General features: G+C 39.1%; 1 protein-coding gene across 3 annotated transcripts; it reads left to right on the top strand.

Annotated features, from left to right (window-relative positions):
* Positions 1-1177: 1177 nt before the first annotated feature.
* On the top strand, positions 1178-20525 carry LOC105030291 (SLAM family member 5-like). 3 transcript variants are annotated; one of them, XM_034291042.1, is made up of 6 exons: positions 1178-1287; positions 14382-14471; positions 15426-15701; positions 15941-16060; positions 16251-16321; positions 17210-20525. In XM_034291042.1, the coding sequence occupies exons 1-6, from the start codon at positions 1233-1235 to the stop codon at positions 17300-17302; spliced, it is 705 nt and encodes a 234-aa protein (XP_034146933.1). In that variant the 5' UTR covers positions 1178-1232; the 3' UTR covers positions 17303-20525. The 3 variants fall into 3 exon arrangements, with proteins under 3 accessions (XP_034146933.1, XP_019899216.2, XP_010902343.4); XM_020043657.3 differs by having other exon boundaries at positions 14382-14681; positions 15531-15701; XM_010904041.5 differs by having other exon boundaries at positions 14382-14681.
* The last annotated feature ends 234 nt before the right edge of the window (positions 20526-20759 follow it).

Raw genomic sequence — 20759 nt, 5'->3', positions numbered from 1 at the left:
GTATACAAACCCCTGACCTATCCTTTAATTTTACTGAATTAGAAATGATATATTAAATAATTATTCTGTTTGCTCTTGTATTACAATCCTGATACTTACAATCAATTATTGTAAGGTAATACGTGTTACTTGCATTAGTATTCAACCAAAGGCGCACAGATAAATAAATTCACACAGTAAATTGACCTACCAATCATACATGTTACCTAACCATTGCCCCCCCAACTGTGAACCATTGAAGTTGCAAAATAGCCGATGTATGTTCAGAGTATTATCATCAGTACCTCGTCAACGAAACCTCCCAGAAAGACACATTCTCCAAATCTGCTAAAGATAGCGTACAAGCAACAGTCTCCCTTTTTCCAAGTCATGGCCATATTTACGTTTTACAGACGAAAAGTAGGTAAAAGCAGATGTATCTATTGTCTGTCAATGAAACATGTCTATGTGAGCTATTTTAAGTTTCACATAGGCAACCATTAAATATTGCTTAATCAGCTTAGTTCATTCATAATAATCAACAAATCAATTCAAACACGTTTTATTGCGTATATTGTTTTGTTTGTGTAAAATATTTTTACATTTTGGCCACCGAATTTTCTAATTTGCTGCATATTAAAAAATTATGTATTAATAAGTTATTAATCAATCAAAACACATTTTGATCCACACGTCTTAAATATCTTCTAACAGTAATAGTCATAGAAACATCAAACGTAATCCACATTCATCTAAAAAGAGCTGATTTACTTGTTCAACCTATGTTTAGGTGACAAAATCCTTATTGATTTATCGTTTATTTATAATAGTCTGTATTGATTATTAATATCAAAGGATGAACAAGTAATACGGCTACAGTCTATGAAAATATGCATTGGGTTTGAAGTTTAACTTACACTTGTTGAAAAAGTTATTGAACATTTACAAAATAAAATTTCCATTGTTTTATTAATAATCAATAAATACCTTTTTGACCATGTAATATGTCGTAGAGAATTTAGCATGCGGCTTGGCGTGTTAACGACATACGTAGTTGGGTTAATGAGAAAGCCAGTAATGATATTACCCTCTTCACTCTTTTAAGCCGGTGCCCAATGTGGAAGGGTGCCTTAACGGATATTCAAATACTAGTGTGTGTGTGTGTGTGTGTGTGTGTGTGTGTGTGTGTGTGTGTGTGTGTGTGTGTGTGTGCCTGAATCTTGAATATAAAACGAATATACTTCGGTTCCATAATGGATTTCCGCCGACAAGAAAGACAATGGTTGACACATCTACTAATTATTGTCGGTATGTACGCTAATTTTCTGTACAGTATCCGAAGTACTGGTTAGTGTATACACTAAATCAGTTGCCATTTAAATCAATCTTTGAAAGATAGACGTGTATGCCTGCGCCTGCTGGCTTCTACAATTGGCTTCAAGATTACCGCTCCATTTCTAAAACGATTTAAATTGATGCTTTTCTAGCTCGAATGCAGTGACTCCAAGAACATTGTATGGTTTAAATTAGACCGCAACTGGGGAATTGTCTTCTTACTATTGGATATTCATTTTTGATGAAACATAGTTGCTCTAAGTTCCGACGAAAAATAAATATTATGACTGTGCGAGATAGGCAAAAACAAATGTATCATCAATATAGGCATGTATATCATCTCGATATATTCTTATCTACCGTTCATTGGTCCTTTATGGTTGATCATTTGTTTCTATAGTGGCAGCCCAGTATCCCAAGCCAAAAAATTACTTTAGTGCTTTATTTTGGAAACATTTAAGGTTTACTTGACTACACTAAATAGTATTCAAATATTATTTAAGTGTGTATACGGGTGACAAATTAAAAGAAAAATCTGAATAAATTAGTGGAGAAACATAACAAATTGTGATGCTCCTTTACATGAGTACTGGATGATACAATTAAATGTTTAACATCCTTAAATGTTTAACATCCTAAAATGCCCTGTGGCTTTGAACAAGGGCGCACTGATTATTTCATTTTAGAATTTCATTCTTTACTATCCACTTCTGAGTGGCAGTGTGTTTTTATTTTAGCTACTGTAGCTATCTTCCATAGCTCAGATCTTCAGCTAATTAGCCAAATGGTCTCCATGGTCACAGATTGGTCAATCCTAAAAATGCATTATGGAATCATAAAACAAATGCAGATGTTTTATAACTTCAATCTCAACATAATTATTCTCTTAACTCAATAGTATGTGCTAAAACAGCAAGGGAACACTTAAATCACACATTGGGTCTCGATTAACGAAATACAGTATATTTGCAATGCTTGCCATTTTTTTCAGTGGGTCGTTCTGATTGATTGCCATGTGTCAGGAACCCATCACACCCATTAAAGCTCGCCTCTGGACCACACCTTATGCATTTGAAGGGAGTTGTTGAACAGAAGTGTAAAAATTGGATGAGAAAAGTAGAACACGGAGAAGGCTCATTTTAGTAATATGAAATGACAAGCCTTCTGGTTTTTATGTGCCAGCCAGTGTGTGGACAATTAAGCAAGTGCTTCTCTAAAAGTTGTTGCCATGGGTCTTAATGCTGCACAACTCCTCTGTGAACGGATACTTGACATTGTTTTTACATGTGGATGGATGTTGAGGTTTCCTTAAAGTGCTGTTATACAAGACAACCATCTGATCAATGGTGAGGGGAAGCTTGCTGGAAGATGGACACTTCCGAATGTAATATGGCATTTGGGGAAGAGTTGAAATGCAGAAGTAGTTACAGACATTGTCATGTTTGATGATACAAACCGTACTTCTCTCTTATTGCATTGTTATCACATCTCAGTAGATCTGAACAAAGAACAATATTAATTCACAATATGTACTAGAGTGAGAAGAAGGGGACAGTACAGCTAAACATCCTCTTTTTTGGTAGGGAACATGCAAACACTGTTAATTTGACTATTTGTCTTATTTGCCTAAATCTCATTTGAATGTTGGACAACTGAGAGATTGTGTTCTCCTAAACTTCTTATTACTCACAATGTTCTTTCAGTTTGGAATTTCACCAAGTTAATATTTAAAAGTTCCTCAAATGATCTTTCACATCATCTAAAGTATTTACAATGATTTTGTTGTTGCACCAAGGGACAGTTAGACATTTACGGGGGGTTTGACTGGTTCAATGCACTTGAAGCCTGTCTAACCTCCAAGGTCAAGCATCCAGGTCATTATATTCATTGTTTTACACACACATACACACTCCGAAACACATATATATTTCTCTCCAGACCAAGTCGAAAGATGCCTTTTAAGGAAAGATTTCTGAATGCCTTAACCCACCAGAATTTATTGAGAGTGTCAGCACTGAAAGGAACCCAAATGCAGACTGGATGAGTGAAGTGCAACAAAACGAGTTTATTATGAGCGGGGAAGATCGGGGAAGGAGAGGGGTTGATTCGAGGGCAGGAGCAGGTGCAGGGTAGTCGTAGGGCAAGCAGGGGGGTCGGTACACGGGCTGGCGTCAGAGGTACAGGCAGGTAGTAGGCAGAGTAGTTGTGGAAGGGCAGGAGGTCGGTACACAAGCTGGCGTCAGAGGTACAGGCAGGTAGTAGGCAGAGTAGTTGTGGAAGGGCAGGAGGTCGGTACACGAGCTGGCGTCAGAGGTACAGGCAGGTAGTAGGCAGAGTAGTTGTGGAAGGGCAGGAGGTCGGTACACGAGCTGGTGATGGTCGTCAGGTGGATTCGAATGAGGATCAACGATCCAGCAGGGACGGTCGTCAGGGCTCCTCAGATATACAGCCGGTGATGAGCCAAGCGGGAACAGGTGCGTGATAGGTAATAGGGAACAGCTGTTACCGGCTCTCCAAGGAGTGACGCCACACCCCCTAATTCGTTGCCCTGACAACCAGGAGAAACAAAAACAAGGCACCTCAAGGGAGGGAGGACGTGACAGAGTTGTGATGAGACCTCATTTTCGGAGATATTGAATTTGGGATTTTCATTAGTTGTCAGTTATAATCATCACAATAAAAATAAATAAACATTTTAAATATATCAGTCTGTGTGTAATGAATGAATAGAATATACAAGTTTCATTATTCCAATATTATGCAAATCAGCGTAAGTGTTCCCTTTCCATAATGGGGGTGATGGTACTATTCTCAACAATTATCAACCAATTTCAAGGCTTCCCTGTTTAGCTAAGATTCTTAAGTCAATTATAAATATGCAGCTTTGCCTCTTCTTGGCTAATCAATCAATCAATCAATCAAATGTATTTATAAAGCCCTTTTTACAACAGCAGTTGTCAAAAAGTGCATTACAGAGACACCCAGCCTTAAACCCCAAGGAGCAAACAACAGTAGTGTTGGATTTCAGTGGCTAGGAAAAACTCCCTAAGAAGGCCGAATTTTAGGAAGAAACCTAGAGAGGACCCAGGCTCAGAGGGGTGACCAGTCCTCTTCTGGCTGTGCCGGGTGAGATATTAAGTGTCCAATTGGAATTATAAATACATTTCTCTGGGCTAAATCCAGAGTCTATTTGATTCTAGACTAGGTCAAAAGTATGACCAGGTGGACAAGGACAGGGACAGCAACGGGCCCCCCAAACCAGGTACTCCGCAGGTGTGGACCAGGACCTCATCTCCTCCTAAAATTTAAAACTGTAGGAGACTGAGAAAAGTTAGAAAGTGCATTCCTCATATCCCCCAGCACAACAATATAGCAGCGTAACACCTTGGAACTGAGACGGGGGGGTCCGGTGACACTGTGGCCCTACACGGGGGAGGCCCCGGACAGGGCCCAACAGGCAGGAAATCACTCCACCCACATTGACAGGCATCAACCAAAGGGACACCCACCAACCGCAACCCCCCTGAATGAGGGCAGAGTATTGCCAGCAGAGTACAGCCCAATTGCACAAGTGCGCAACAGAGAGTCAAAAACAAGCCAGTGACTCTTCCCCAGGAAGGCATTGGAGGGAGGGCATCCCAGTGGTGACGAGAGCCCACCTGGCAAGACAGCAAGGGTGGACAGTATCAAGCCTACTGGTCACCTTCACGCCCCCGGGCCAGGATACACCTAATTATAAACCCTGCTGTAGAGATGAGTTTTTAGTAGACACTTGAAAGTTTGTATTGAGTTGCATTTCTAACCTTAATTGGCAGTTCATTCCACAGTAGTGGAGCTCTATGACAAAAGGCTCTGTCGCCAGCTGTTTGTTTAGAAATTCTAGGTACAATTAAATTGCCTGCATCTTGCGATCGTAGGTTACGTGTAGGTATGTATGGCTGGATCATTTCAGCAAGGTAAGTAGGAGCAAGTCCATGTATTGATTCATAGGTTAAGAGTAAAACCTTAAAACCAGCCTTAACCCTAACAGGCAGCTAGTGTAAGGACGCTAGGAGAGGAGTAATGTGTTCAAATTTTTTTTGTTCTAGTTAGGATTCTAGCAGCCGTGTGCAGCACTAATTGAAGTTTATTTATTAATTTGTCTGGATAACCAGAGAGAAGAGCATTGCAGTAATCTAGTCTAGAAGTAACGAAAGCATGGATTAATTTTTCTGCATCAGTTTTTGATAGAGTGTTTAAAATTTTGCAATGTTTCGAAGATGAAAATAAGCAACTCTTGAGACATATTTTATATGTTCTTCAAAGGAGAGGTCAGGGTCAAGGGTAACGCCAAGGTTTTTTACAGTTTTTTGGGATACGACCATGCAGCCGTCAAGGTTCACAGTGAGATCTGTTAACAACGCTATTTGTTTCCTAAAACGAGCATTTCTGTTTTCCTTGAGTTTAAGAGCAAGAAATTCTCTGTCATCCACTTCCTAATATCTGAAAAGCATGCTTCCAATGTAGCTAATTTAGGGGCTTCTCCATGCTTCATTGAAATATATAACTGTGTGTCATCAGCGTAACAGTGAAAATTTACATTGTGATTTCGGATTACATCGCCCAGAGGGAGCATATATAGTGAGAACAATAATGGGCCCAGAACCGAGCCTTGAGGAACACCAAAGCATACCTTTGACTTGTCAGGGGATATGCCATCCACACTAACAAACTGATATCTTTCAGATAAATAAGATTTATACCAGGCTAGAACATGTCCACGTAACCCGATATGGGTTTCCAGTCTCTCTAAGAGAAGGGAGTGATCAATAGTGTCAAAAGCAGCACTAAGATCAAGAAGCAACAGGACTGATGCGGAACCTTGGTCTGAGGCCATTAGAATGTCATTTGTTACCTTCACGAGTGCAGTCTCAGTACTATGATGGGATCTGAAACCGGACTGGAGTATTTCATAAATGTTATTTGTCTTTAGGAAGGCATTCAGTTGTTGGGAAACAGATTTCTGAGAGGAACGAGAGGTTCGATATTGGCCTATAATTGTTTAATATGTCGGGATCCAGATTAGATTTTAGAGGAGGCTTAATTTCCGCTATTTTTTGTGAGTTTGGAACACATCCGGAGGAAAGGGAGCAATTTATTATGTTCAGCATTGGCTGACCTAGCACAGGAAATAGCTCCTTAAGTAATTTTGTTGGAATCGGGTCTAGCTGAGAGTTTGTGGGTTTAGAACTCTTTACAAATTGAGTAAATGTGTCGAGCGATATGGTATCAAAAAATTAGTGTCCCCATTGACACCTGGTCAGGGAGGTGAGATCTTTTCATCAAAGTAGTTCATGTATTCATTACAACCAAAGTGAAGACCCACTTCAATTGCTAAGCTTTGCTTTTTTGTTAACTTTGCAACTGTATCAAAGATACATTTTGGATTGTTTTTGTTTACCTCAATCAGATTGGAGAAATAAGATGACCGAGCAGACGTGAGTGATTTTCGGTGTTGTAGTGTACTGTCTATCCAGGCTAGTCTAAATACTCCCAACTTGGCTTTCGCTCCAATTTTCTGGAGGCTTGCTTAAGTGCTCTAGTATTGTCTGTGTACCAGGGAGCAAGTATTTCTTTAGTTTTTAGTGGTGCAACTGTGTCTAATGTATTTCGCATTGTTGAGTTTAGATCCTCAATTTGATCGTTTACAGATTTATTTACTCGTCGTTAATGAGCGAACTTGTAAGAATATCAATGAATTTATTTGTAATCTTGGGAATTTATAGTATGGCTTTTGAAACTCATTGTTTGCGGAGCAAGTGGATTTCTTGTTTTAACGGTAAATGTAATAAGACAGTGATCCGATAATCCAGGATTTTGGGGGGAAATTATTAGATCTACAATATCTATTTCTCGTGACAGGACTAAATCTAAGGTATGATTTTGGCAATGTGTTGGACCTGAGACATGTTGGATGAAACCCATTGAGTCAATTATGGCTTCAAAGGCTTTTTGAAGAGGACCATTGGACTTTGCCATATGAATATTGAAATCACCAAAAATGACAATACTATCTGCCATGACTACAAGGTGAGACAAGAATTCCGGATACTCATTGAGGAACATTGTGTATGGCCCGGGGGGCCTATAAATAGTAGCTATGTAAAACGATTTATCGGCCTGGTTAACTTTCATTAGTAAAACTTTAAGGACCATGTTATCCCTGTTCTTAATTGGCCAGCAAATTCGCCTGACCTTAACCCTAATTAGTAAAAGAATGAAACTCAGTGATATGTTTGAGAGTAAATTTATCTTTACTGTCATAAATATTAGCGACACCCCCTCCTTTTCACAAGGGATATAATCACTAGTATAACCAGGAGGAGAGGCCTCATTTAAGACGGTAAATTAATTAGGCTTTAGTCATGTTTCACATAATCTCTGATCATAAACTAGATGTTATTGGTTTATTTCATTTACGGCAACTGCCTTTTGAGCAAGGGATCTAACATTTAGGAGTCCCATTTTGAGATGCGAGGTGATACAGTCATTTTTATTTTTATTTGTGACCGAGGTGGAGGAAGGCTTTATCTTAATAAGGTTGTTTTTGTTAGCACTATCTTGTTTAACTTTTCTCAGCCTGGAACGAGTCACAGTGGCAATAGGAAAGCTGTACTAACTATCGACAGACTCCACTATGCTAGCAGGCTGGCTAACAGCCTGCACCCTGACCTGCACCCTATCTCATGTTAAGGATATAGGAGTGAGACTCCTGTCAATGTTCCTAGATAAAAGAAGAGCACCACTCCAGCTAGGATTGAGTCCGTCGCTCCTCAGCAGATCAGGCCTGGCCCTATTTCTGGGAGAGTCCCAAAAAGAAGGCCAGTTATCTACAAACTCTACCTCCTGCGACGGGCAGAACTCCGTTTTCAGCCAGCGATTGAGTTGCGCAAGTCTGCTGTAGAGCTCGTCACTACCCCTAGCTGGGAGGGGGCCAGAGACAATTACTTGTTGCTGACATCTTTCTAGCTAATATACACGCTGATGCTATGTTCTGCTTCGTAACCTCTGACTGTTTCATCCTAATGTCGTTGGTGCCAACGTGAATAACAATATCTCTGTATTCTCTATACTTGCCAGTTATAGACTTCGCTAGCACCAACCCCAGATTTGCGGCTACGTCTGTGGCTCTGCCCCCCGGTAAACAATGTACGATCGCCGGCTGATTCTTTAGTCTAATACTGCGGGTAATGGAATCGTCAATGACTGAAGTTTTCAGTTTTTCAAGGCCACCGGTAGAAAATGCCTGCCGATCATTCCCCTCCGAAGATGGCTCTGGCCTTGACTCCGACTCCAGTGGGGAAAACCTGTTGAAAGTCTCAGTTGGATTTAGCAACGATTCAGGTTTAACTGGTCGATGGCATTTCTTCCCAGTGACCAAGAGAAAGTTATTGCCCGGCTGCAGGAGCTGTGCCGGGGGGCTAACAAAACTATTGTTTCTTCCTGGTGGCACTGACGCAGTTTTTTCTATTTCTACACTAGCATAATCCTTGCCTGACATTTGCGTCAGAAGCCGAGCCTCTAACTCTGCTATCTTTACCTGAAGACGATAGTTCTCCTCCGTGTTGTTGCTACAGCAATTACAGTGATAAGGCATTTTAATGATACTAAGAAATTCATTTTACATGTAAATCAGTTTGGTTTTAAAATTGGCATAGCACTGTTACTGCATATAAAGGTGCTGGTCATATCATTAGAATATCATCAAAAAGTTGATTTATTTCAGTAACTCCATTAAAAAAGTGAAACTTGTATAATGTATACATTCATTCCACACAGACTGATATATTTCAAGTGTTTATTTCCTTTGATGATTATAATTGACAACTAATGAAAACCCTAAATTCAGTATCTTAGAATTTTTTAATATTGTGAAAAGGTTCAATATTGAAGACACCTGGTGCCACACTCTAATCAGTTAATTAACTCCAAACACCTGCAAAGGCCTTTAAATGGTCTCTCAGTCTAGTCATGTAGGCTACACAATCATGGGGAAGACTGCTGACTTGACACCTGTCCAAAAGACGACCATTGACACCTTGTACAAGGAGGGCAAGACACAAAAGGTCATTGCTTAAGAGGCTGGCTGTTCACAGAGCTCTGTGTCCAAGCACATTAATAGAGAGATGAAGGGAAGGAAAAGATGTGGTAGAAAAAAAGTGTACAAGCAATAGGGATAACCACACCCTGGAGAGGATTGTGAAACAAAACCCATTCAAAAATGTGGGGGAGATTCACAATGAGTGGACTGCAGCTGGAGTCAGTGCTTCAAGAACCACCACGAACAGACATATGCAAGACATGTGTTTCAGCTGTCGCATTCCTTGTGTCAAGCCACACTTGAACAAGACACAGCTTCAGAAGCGTCTCGCCTGGGTTAAAGACAAAAAGGACTGGACTGCTGCTGAGTGGTCCAAAGTTATGTTCTCTGATAAAAGTAAATTTTGCATTTTCTTTGGAAATCAAGGTCCCAGAGTCTGGAGGAAGAGAGGAAAGGCACATAATCCACGTTGCTTGAAGTCCAGTGTAAAGTTTCCACGGTCAGTGATGGTTTGGGGTGCCATGTCATCTGCTGGTGTTGGTCGACTGTGTTTTCTGAGGTCCAAGGTCAACGCAACCGTATACCAGGAAGTTTTAGAGCACTTCATGCAAATTTCATTTTCCAACAGGACTTGGCACCTGCACACAGTATAAGCTACCAGTACCTGGTTTAAGGACCATGTTATCCCTGTTCTTAATTGGCCAGCAAATTCGCCTGACCTTAACCCCTATAGAAAGCAGAAGAGCTGAAGGCCACTATCAGAGCAACCTGGGCTCTCATAACACCTGAGCAGTGCCACAGACTGATCGACTCCATGCCACGCCGCATTGCTGCAGTAATTCAGGCAAAAGGAGCCCCAACTAAGTATTCAGTGCTATACATGCTCATACTTTTCATGTTCATACTTTTCAGTTGGCCAACATTTCTAAAAATACTTTTTTTGTATTGGTCTTAAGTAATATTATAATTTTCGGAGATAATGAATTGGGTATTTTCATTAGTTGTCAATTATAATCATCACAATTAAAAGAAATAAACATTTGAAATATATCAGTCCCCCGCGACCCAGCCCCGGATAAGCGGAAGATGATGGATGGATGGATGGATCAGTCTGTGTGTAATGAATGAATATAATATACAAGTTTCACTTTTTGAATGGAATTACTGACATATATCAACTTTGATGATATTCTAATTATATGACCAGCACCCTTTACACTAGTTGTAAATTATCTTGTAAATGCTCCCTGCACAAGATTACTTGTTCATTGACTTGTCTAAGGCATTTGATACTGTTGATCATGTTATATTGTTGAGGAAATTGTCATCAATAGGCCTTAGCCCTACCGCATGTTCTTGGTTTCATAACTATCTTAGGGACAGAACACAAACAATTGTGCAGGATGGAGTTAGGTTAGATAGTCTTTATGTACAAAGAGGTGTTCCTCATCTTAGGACCTGTTACTATATACATTTTCTAATAATTGTGCCAACAGTTGTTGCCTTCTCACCAAGCTGCTTGCCTATTGTCCTGTAGCCCATCCCAGCCTTGTGCAGGTCTACAATTTTACACAGCTCTCTGGTCTTGGCCATTGTGGAGAGGTTGAAGTCTGTTTGATTGAGTGTGTGGACAGGAGTCTTTTATACAGGCAACAAGTTCAAACAGGTGCAGTTAATACAGGTAGTTAGTGGAGAACAGGAGGGCTTCTTAAAGAAATACAAACAGGTCTGTGAGAGCCTGAATTCTTACTGGTTGGTAGGTGATCAAATACTTATGTCATGCAATAAAACGCAAATGAATAATTTAAAAATAAATTATTCCAGACCTAGCTGCAGTTTTTATTTATTTATCTTCATTTGTAAATGAGACCTAAATCTCAATGTGTTTCCCTGGTTTAATTACTGTTGTGAAAAGTAAAAAAATTAAATACATTTGATTGAAAGTTTGATTGATTAAATAAAAGTTAAATAAAAAAATAAAAATACAAAAATAAAACTGACCGTTTACACATGAAATGCATATGGCATGTACCATAATCAATTGAAAGCTCTAGAAATGTCCATAGATCCTAGTGCACTAGGGTGGGTACCTGTCAGGGGGAGGGGAATTTGCACCAGGCAAACAGCCCCAGATCATATTAAGATAGCTGAGCCACCCTACTGCGCCAGCACACTAGTGGCAATGGGCAGATGGGCCATACAAAGGAACAAGATGTTTGCCACATGACAAAAACATCTGGTCATCAAGGTGCTGATTACAGAAGTGGGTTCTCACTGATGTTGAAGACAATTAATGTGATGTAAAAGAATGAGACAAAGATAAATCATGTCAGAACTTTTTCCACCTTTAATGTGACCTATAATGTGAACAATACAATTGAAAAAAAAAAAAATTCTTACAATTACCTGGTTGCATTAGTGTGCACACCCTTAAAATAATACTTTGTTAAAGCACCTTTTGATTTTATTAAAACACTATTACAGTCTTTTTGGGTAGGAGTCTATTAGTATGGCACATCTTGACGTGGCAATATTTGCCCACTCTTCAATTGGATTCAGGTCTGGGCTTTCATCTTCATTATTCTGATGTACGCCTGAAGGTTTTGTGCCAAAATTGCCTGGTATTTGGCACAATGGATGATAACAGCCTTCTGAGCCTACCAGTAGGCTAGCAGGCCCCTTCTGACCCATATCTATGAGGCTGATAACCACTGATAACGCCCATTCAATCCAAGGATAACAATCAAACCGCCTGGCCAGTGCTGAAGCAGTTGATTGAATCTAGCCTGAATGACTTTGCATTCACCCCTATGATCATAAAGTGCTTCGAAAGACTGGACACCTTAAGTCCAGCCTCTCCCTACCAGTTTGCCTGCCAGCTGAACAGGTCGACAGAAGATGCCATCTCCACAGCTTCACACTCTGCCTTGACCCACCTGGAAAAAACCAACACTTAAGTGAGAATGCTTTTTAGGACCAGCCTTGGTTTGGCACATAGGGATTTGTCTACCACTGCCACAGCAGCCCGCCAAGGGGAGTAATGTGACCCAATTGGGCTGCGTCACACACCTGTCTAATCGCCTGCGAGGGGACTCTTCACCTCCTCTTCTGTTGTTGATAACCGGTCAAATAGCTCCCTCACAATTGGTGTAATGAGATCTCGGGAGTGCGGAATTATTTATTCCCTCACAATTGTCAGCTCTTGGTCACATTGGTTATACTATACTGTTGAGGAGTTCTCTTAATGATCAAGCTTTTATCAAATAATCCGTTTTATAATCTCAGGACTATAGAGAAATATTTGGTCAAATAAATCCCTCTCTACTGGTGTAATGAGATCTCGGGGCTATACAGACAATGTGTCACGGTATGGTGTAATGGTGAAGAGGAGGAACCAGGTGCAGGCAGAGTGGCAGTCGAAGTCAAGTAATTTAATAGCAAAAATAAACACTGAGCACTTAAACGGACTGGATCGAAAAAGAAAGATTGATACTAATCAAAACACTCACCACGTACACAAGCACAAACGGAGACAAGGAACAATGACTGACAAATGAGGGGAACAGAGGAGCAACATTTAAACACATACAAATGGGACCAGGTGTGAGTAATAATCAAAGACACAAGACACATGACAAGTCCGGGATGTGTTCATGTAGGAAAAGTAAACCAGGAAAAGCAGGAGATGACGGGGCGGTCTGTCACCTCACCGTCACACAATGCAACAACAGTAAAATATGTACCATCAATAATCAACTGTTATTTTACATGTAATAAATCGGATTTCGTCACTCCCAGCTCCGGTGCAAAAAAGTCTACTCTCTAAACAGACTGATATGAACTCATTGCGAATTCTGTAGGGATCGCGATTTATAGAAATAAGAAGGTAGTAGCCACTACGGTGTAGTCTAAACATGCAAGGTTGCACAAATAGCTCCAGGAGACAGAAAATCATAGAAGGTTGGTTGCCTAGACAACCTGGTAAAAGACTGAGATGTAACAATCCGGACTGTTACTATATGGGGACTTAAGTTGACTATGCTCTTCCCAATAAGGAATAGAGCTCTGTTCACCTGTAGGGTGTAAGAAATAATAACCCCCTGCTGTTCAAGATCTTCCTCCCAGAGAACAGTTTCTTATGGTGGTTTTATGGCACAGGCAGAGCCTGTTTCTCTTACTGCTTAAAGGAGCCAAGGCCCCTGCTCAGCCGACATTCCATTCATCACTGCCACTGAACACAAGACACTGGCCTAACAAGTTGGAGAGAGAGACTAGTTTTCTAGCATATGTGTAACATACAGAGTAAAAAACCCTTCTAATAAGATAATGAATAAATAAGAATGCCAATAAATTATTCTTCTACAGTATCAAGAGATCCCTGAATGATCCACTTCTTAATAAGTGATTTGACAGTACTGGCAGGCATTTGCAACGCTTTGGATATCTTTTTAGATCCTTTTCCATCTTTATAAAGTTCCATTACCTTGTCATGCAGGTCTTTTGACCGTATTGTTCTGCTCCCCATGGCTCAGTATCTAGCCTGCTTAGTGCATCCATGTGAGAGCTAACAAACTCATTGACTATTCATGCACAGACACTAAATTCAATTTAAAAAGCCACAGTGTGTGTGTGTCACCTTGTGTGTCTTTAACAAGGCCAAACATTCAAGGGTATGTAAACTTTTTATCAGGGCCATTTGGGTGATTTCTGTTATCATTATGATTTCAAAAGGAGCTAAACAACTATGTGATAATAAATGGCTTCATATGATCATTATCCTTCAATAAGAGAAGGATAGTGATCAGTCATATCTTCTAAATCAATGGCAACATTTCACAGTTTCTGCCAGGGTATTCAAACTTATGAGCACAACTGTATAATATTGTGGCCAGCAACACATTTTTATTTACAATCTATAATGTTCAACACCAAAAAGTTATTTAATTAATTGCAATAACCTGTTCGTTGTATCACCTGTGTCTTACAGGACTGTGCTTCTCTATCAGCCAGACTGGTGAAGAGATGCTGACACAGGTTGTTGGAGGATCCATCACCTTTTCTAATTCAACAAAACAAGGTGGCTCTTTATTATATAATGGTGATAATATAGCTGTGGTGGTTGAAGGAAGAATGGACTCATCCTATAAAGACAGTTTCAAAGACAGAATTCAGTGGGACCAACATACTGGACAGTTCACCATCAGAGACCTAAAAACCAGTGATTCAGGGATGTATATTGTGGATGGAAAGGGAGGTGCCAAGACAACATATCAACTCACTGTGTATGGTAGGGAGTAATTCATGCTTTCACTGTTCACAGTACCACAGTATCACATAATAGAATAGGTTTGGAACCTCTTACTGATTTGATTTTGTATTTCATTGGATCATTAAGTTAACATTTGTCTATACTCCATTACAACCTTTAGAATATTAGATCAACTGTTTCAATGTCAACATTTCTAAATGACCCCTTTTATTTTAAGAGTACTTTCATACATACATTGCCTATACATACATTCCCACACTGGTCAAGACACCATACTGCAGACTTTTAAGGGGATTAAATTAATTGTTTTGATGAATTATATATTAAAAATAGAAAACTGAAATATCATAAATTACAAAGTCCCCTGTTTACTGCAATCCTAGATTTCCTCAGTTGTTTTGAGGGCAGCAGATTGTCCTCAAGGACTTTCTGTACATTTCTCATTTTTCTTTTTCTCCTGACTAACTAAAAAGTTTCTGACAAAAAGAAACCCACATAACTTGATGCTGACACAGTAGGGAAGGTGTTCTCTGGGTAAATTTTTTGGGTTTTCGCCTAATATAGTGCTTTGCATTTAGGCCAAACATTTAAATTATTGTTTATTCAGGAAAAAGAACCGAATTGTCTGTCTGTTTTTGGGAATAATTTTTCTGGATTGAAAGAAAGATGAATGGAGCAATTATAGGGACATTTATAAGTGACTGGTACTGTATATAAATTAACTTAAACGTTATTATAACACAGTATGCGAATATGCTACAGAACCTGTTTCTAGGCCCATGTTGACCACAGCAGGTAATCAGATCTGTTCAGTGGAGTGTTCTGTCAAGAATGACAGAGATGTGACCCTTTCCTGGTACAATGGAGAGGAGATACTCAACCAGACCAGCAGCCCTGACCATTCCATCAAGCTCTTTCTCCCTCTGGAGGTGGACAAACAGGACAGAACATCTTATAGATGTGAGGCTGCCAACCCTGTTACCAAGAAGAATGTGACGTTTCATGTCCCAGAATCCTGTCCAGAGACAAAAGTGACAGGTATGTGGCATCTATGAAATACCCTTTCCTAAAAGTCTGGAATATATGGAATAACAATCCCTCTCACACTACTGAGCCCAGCTAAACCCATACATGCTGTGCTGTATTCCATCGGCCCAGTCAGTCAGGCATCCTTTGTAGTGTCTGGAACTGTGCTAAAATATCTATTGTATAAAGAATATTTTAGTTCAATTTACTAAATGAACACATTCAAACAATGTTCTCTCTCTTCAATATAGATAATGATATTGAGAGGGTCCGTGGGTCTCTTATTGGAGCTGTAATGTGTGTTCTGGTTGCTTCGGGAGTGCTTGGGCTTGCAATCTATCTTAAGAAAGGAAGAAATAGAGACGTACAAGGCAAGTATTGATGTTGTAGAGGTGTGAGATCTGTGTTTTGTTTAAAGAAGATTGTTGTATTTTTATGTTGTTTTGTCTTCTGTTTTGCTAAATACATGTATGCAAGACCTGTCTTGTGGTTGAGAGTGTCTATGTATCTTTGTCAGGTGGTCATACCCATTCTTTATATTGACTTCATTTGTCTTCATAGATTCATCTGAAAGAGAGCAAGCTGTTCTTATGTACGCAGAAGTAACTCACAGTAAACCAAAACATAATCAGGTTGGTAATAAACTTTAGGCTAACAGACAGAAAGACAACAAAACAGACATATATCCTGGAACTGAAGTACCTTTATATGAAGGCAAGCCTTATAGACATATTGATGTGTTGTTGTGCAGGTGGTTGAGTGAGCAGGAAAGTATGCCTGTGACCTGCAGACTCCAATTAGCTACAGTGCACTCACAATGTTCCGTACAGTTAACCTTGTGTACGTCAATAAAAAAAACAATGAAACCTAGATCAACATGATTTGAATACGCAAATTATGTTGAATTTCTACTCTTTCCAACTAAATCATTGTGAAGACATTCGCAGTTTCACTCGCTACAAGATTTAAGAAAATAACGGAGGCACACCGATTTCGGTGCGATGTCGTAAGGGGAGGTTTTCGGTGCGATGTCGGAAAAACCAATTTTTTCACCAGATTTGTGTTAATGATGAACTTTTAAATATGAACAACGTACTATAAAATTTTATTACGTAACTATCTCACTGTATACCATACAGTATTGGAGTTTTTCAGATTTTTCACAAATACTATTGGTCCATTTCCATGTAAATTAAGTATTGAAAGGTTCCCCAGTCAAAGACCCATATTTTGATGATTACACATTAACTATAGTTATGTTGGTGGTCGTTGTAGCCTTGTTTGAACGCTGAAGTTGGGGTAAATCGGTACAGAACACTGTGAGTGCACCGTACTATTACCAAAAATAAGGCTTCAGCTCAGATCCCAGAGAGATGTGGAGCTTGGCTTCACGCTTCCTCCCTCTGGTTTAAGAAATGCAATCAGCTTGGATAAAGCAATTTCAGAAATGTCTTATTTTCCTTCTCTGAAACAAAATACCTGTTGACAAAAATATATTTTTCATCTCACTTTCTCCCTAGGAACTGGGTCCATGTAATGAGAACCCTGAAGGGAGATCAGTTTATGATCAAATCCAGTTACATCGCATGGAAAAATGCGATAATGGACAATAGAGAGAAGAAACAGGATGTTTACTTACAGGTCGGCATGCTAACCCACATTCTGTAGAACTTTATACCTCATAAAGTGAATGTTCAAGACAAAATTTAAAGAAAGGGCTTAATCCAGAAAAGTTAGTGGATGCAAAATCCCCCCTTAACCATTGCAGTATGTCATTTTTTCCTTTAATTGTTGACATATTATCTTTATTGGTAACTGTTGTTTGTGTCATGAGAACCGCAATGACATCCACTGATATGGGCCATTTCAATATCTTCCTGAGGCCCAAATAGAGCTATAGACAACGAGACACCGAATCTTGCCAGTACACCACAGGAAGAACAGGAGGTAACACAAGGACAGGATGAATATCTTTTGGGTATAAAGTGGGGAGCAGGTACAGGAAGGGTGTCGCAGAGTTACATGACAATGGGGACAATAACACCAATGGACCTCTAACACCTTGGCCTGATTGTTGCATTATTCAAGAGGGGCTTCTATGTTAGAAATATAACTATGTGGAAGAAATATAACATATGGAAAGGATTCTTATTGAAAGCCTAGATAAGTACAATTTCTTCCACAGTTTACACTTCTTTTATTGCATCCCCTGTTTGTATTTCTATAGGTGTTGATTGCTTGTCTTGTCAGTTAACACCAGCTATGTACATAACAAGCAGCTGTTCCATGTTTGCTTTTGTTCAAATTCTATTGAAACCGTTCTGAAGAGTTGATCTTAATTAGTGAGCATTTTCTCTCTGCAAATGATTGTGAATGATGTTTTACAGTTATTACTTTGAGAGTGTAGTTCTGTTCTTTTTTAATTTTTTATCAGAACTACAGGATCAAGTGGTGTGTATGTAAAAAATCTACAGTAACATTTTTATATTGCCATTCCTTGTCTACTGTACATACAAAGCTAAACACCCCTCTATTTATATTGCATTTAAATTATTTAGTGAATGCATACATATTCATTTTGCCCCCCGTGAGAATGAAACCACACAAACCCACATCCCTTTAAGAGTACAACTAACACCTTTGTCAAACTTCTGCACACAATTAGAAAGTGTTGTTCTTGATCTACATACATTAGCATAGCTTTTGTAAACATATCTGGACCTTAAAAAAATGTCAGTGGTTGATATAATAATTTGTGGCACTGTAGGGTATTTGAGTTATATTTTACTGTTTTGCAGAATAATTAATGAGAATGAACAAAAACATGAATTCACATTACACTATTCTACTATTACACTATCATTAATTATTCTAAAAAAAAAAAAACCTTTTGTTAGAGGTTCAATTAATTAAATAAAATACTTCCACATGAATAATGTATGACAAAAATAATATTGTTTTACTTCAAAGCTACACAGGAAATGTGTGTGTTTATTTATTTAAAGCCTTTTTGTCAACTTTTGTCCTGTTTGTGAATTTTTGTAACATGTTACTGTAAACTGTGAATTCCTAGAACCATCCTATATATATTCAGTATATCTATAAGCAAAGTTTCAAGCACTGTTTCTTTTGAAGAAACATTTTATTTTCCTATTCTTTTGCACCCTCTAGTGGGTTACGTTTCCATGTGTAGGGCTTTAGTATAGTTGTTACATTACATTGGACATATTTAAGACCGTTCCCGTACCTCTACTTTTACAGCTAACTCAATTAATTGAAAATACATGTTGTTGCAAGACGGTCATATAGACTGGGTCTCTGGTCATTCTTTAGTAAAAGACGTGCTTAAAATGTTGTACTAGACTGAGAATACATACATAGGTTGTCTGCATTGAAAATAAATGCAAATATTTACAGTGGTATGAAAAGGTTTAGGCACATCTCCGAGGCTGCATAATAATTTACTCTGTCGTCACAGAAAATTATCACAGTGGCATGCCATTCATTTTCTAATAAAAGCTGAGTACTGGAGTATTTTCCAGACAAAGAGTTTTAGTGTAGCAATATTAAGTTGTATGAAATTAAATCAGATGTGAAAAATAGGCTATGCAAAAATTTGGGCACCCTTGTCATTTTGTTGATTTAAATACCTGTAACTACTTAGCACTGATTAATTGGAACACACAATTGGTTTGGTGAGCTCATTAAGCCTTGAACTTCATAGACAAGTGCATCCAACAATGAGAAAAGGTATTTAAGGTGGCCAATTGCAAGTTGTTGTTCTCTTTGACTCTCCTCTGAAGCGTGGCAACATGGGGGCCTCAAAACAACTCTCAAATGACCTGAAAACAAAGATTATTCAACATTATGGTTTAGTGAAAGGCTACAAAAAGCTGTCACAGAGATTTAAGATGTCAGTGTCCACTGTGAGGAACATAGTGAGGAAATGTAAGACCACAGACACAGTTCTTGTCAAGGGCAGAAGTGGCAGGCCAAGAAAAATATCGGAGAGGCAAAGGCGATGGATGGTGAGAACGGTCAAAAACAGCCCACAGACCACCTCCAAAGACCTACAACATCATCTTGCTGCAGATGGTGTCACTGTGCATCGTTCAACAAATCAGCGCACTTTGCACAAGGAGAAGCTGTATGGGAGAGTGATGCGGAAGAAGCCTTTTCTGCACACGCGCCACAAACAGAGTCACTTGAGGTATGCAAACGCACATTTGGACAAGCCAGCTTCATTTTGGAAAAAGGGGCTGTGGACTGATGAAACAAAGATTGAGTTATTTGGTCATAACAAGGGGCGTTATGCATGCCGGCAAAAGAACAGTGTTCCAAGAAAAACACTTGCTACCCGTAAAACTTGATGGAGGTTCCATCATGCTGTGGGGCTGTGTAGCCAGTGCCGGTACTGGGAATCTTGTTAAAGTTGAGGGTTGTATGGATTCCACTCAATATCAACAGATTATTGAGAATAATGTTGAAGAATCAGTCACAAAGTTGAAGTGGGTTGAATCTTTGATGATTTGAAGCGGGCTGTCCATGCTCGGCAACCATAAAACCTAACTGAACTGCAGATGCTTTGTAAGGAGGAATGGTCCAAAATGCCTTCATCCAGAATCCAGACACTCATTAGAGGCTATAGGAAGCATCTAGAGGCTGTTCTTTTTGCAACAGTAGGCTCTACTAAATATTGATGTGAATTTTCAGTTGGGATGCCCAAATTTATGCACGTCTAATTTCATTTTGATGCATATTGCACATTTTCTGTTCATCCAATAAACCTAATTTCACTACTGAAATATTACTGTGTCCATCAGTTATTTGATAGATCAAAATGAGATTGCTGATCCAAACACCCTATTATTAATAAATGAAAATCATGGAAAATGTCAGGGGTACCCAAACTTTTTCATACGACTTTATTACTTCACACAAAGTGAGTCCATCTAATGATTTGTTTAGCCAATTTTGACTCCGGAAATAATTAGGATTACCTAAACAAAGAAGGTAAATAGTTTTGCAACAAGTACATTTCAGTTATTCGGTTTGTATTTCTGTGTATGT

Source organism: Esox lucius, chromosome 25 (assembly GCF_011004845.1).
Source record: "Esox lucius isolate fEsoLuc1 chromosome 25, fEsoLuc1.pri, whole genome shotgun sequence".
In the NCBI taxonomy this organism is placed as follows: domain Eukaryota; kingdom Metazoa; phylum Chordata; class Actinopteri; order Esociformes; family Esocidae; genus Esox; species Esox lucius.
Note: the sequence above shows the minus strand (reverse complement) of the source record. Positions and strands in the feature narration are given on the sequence as shown.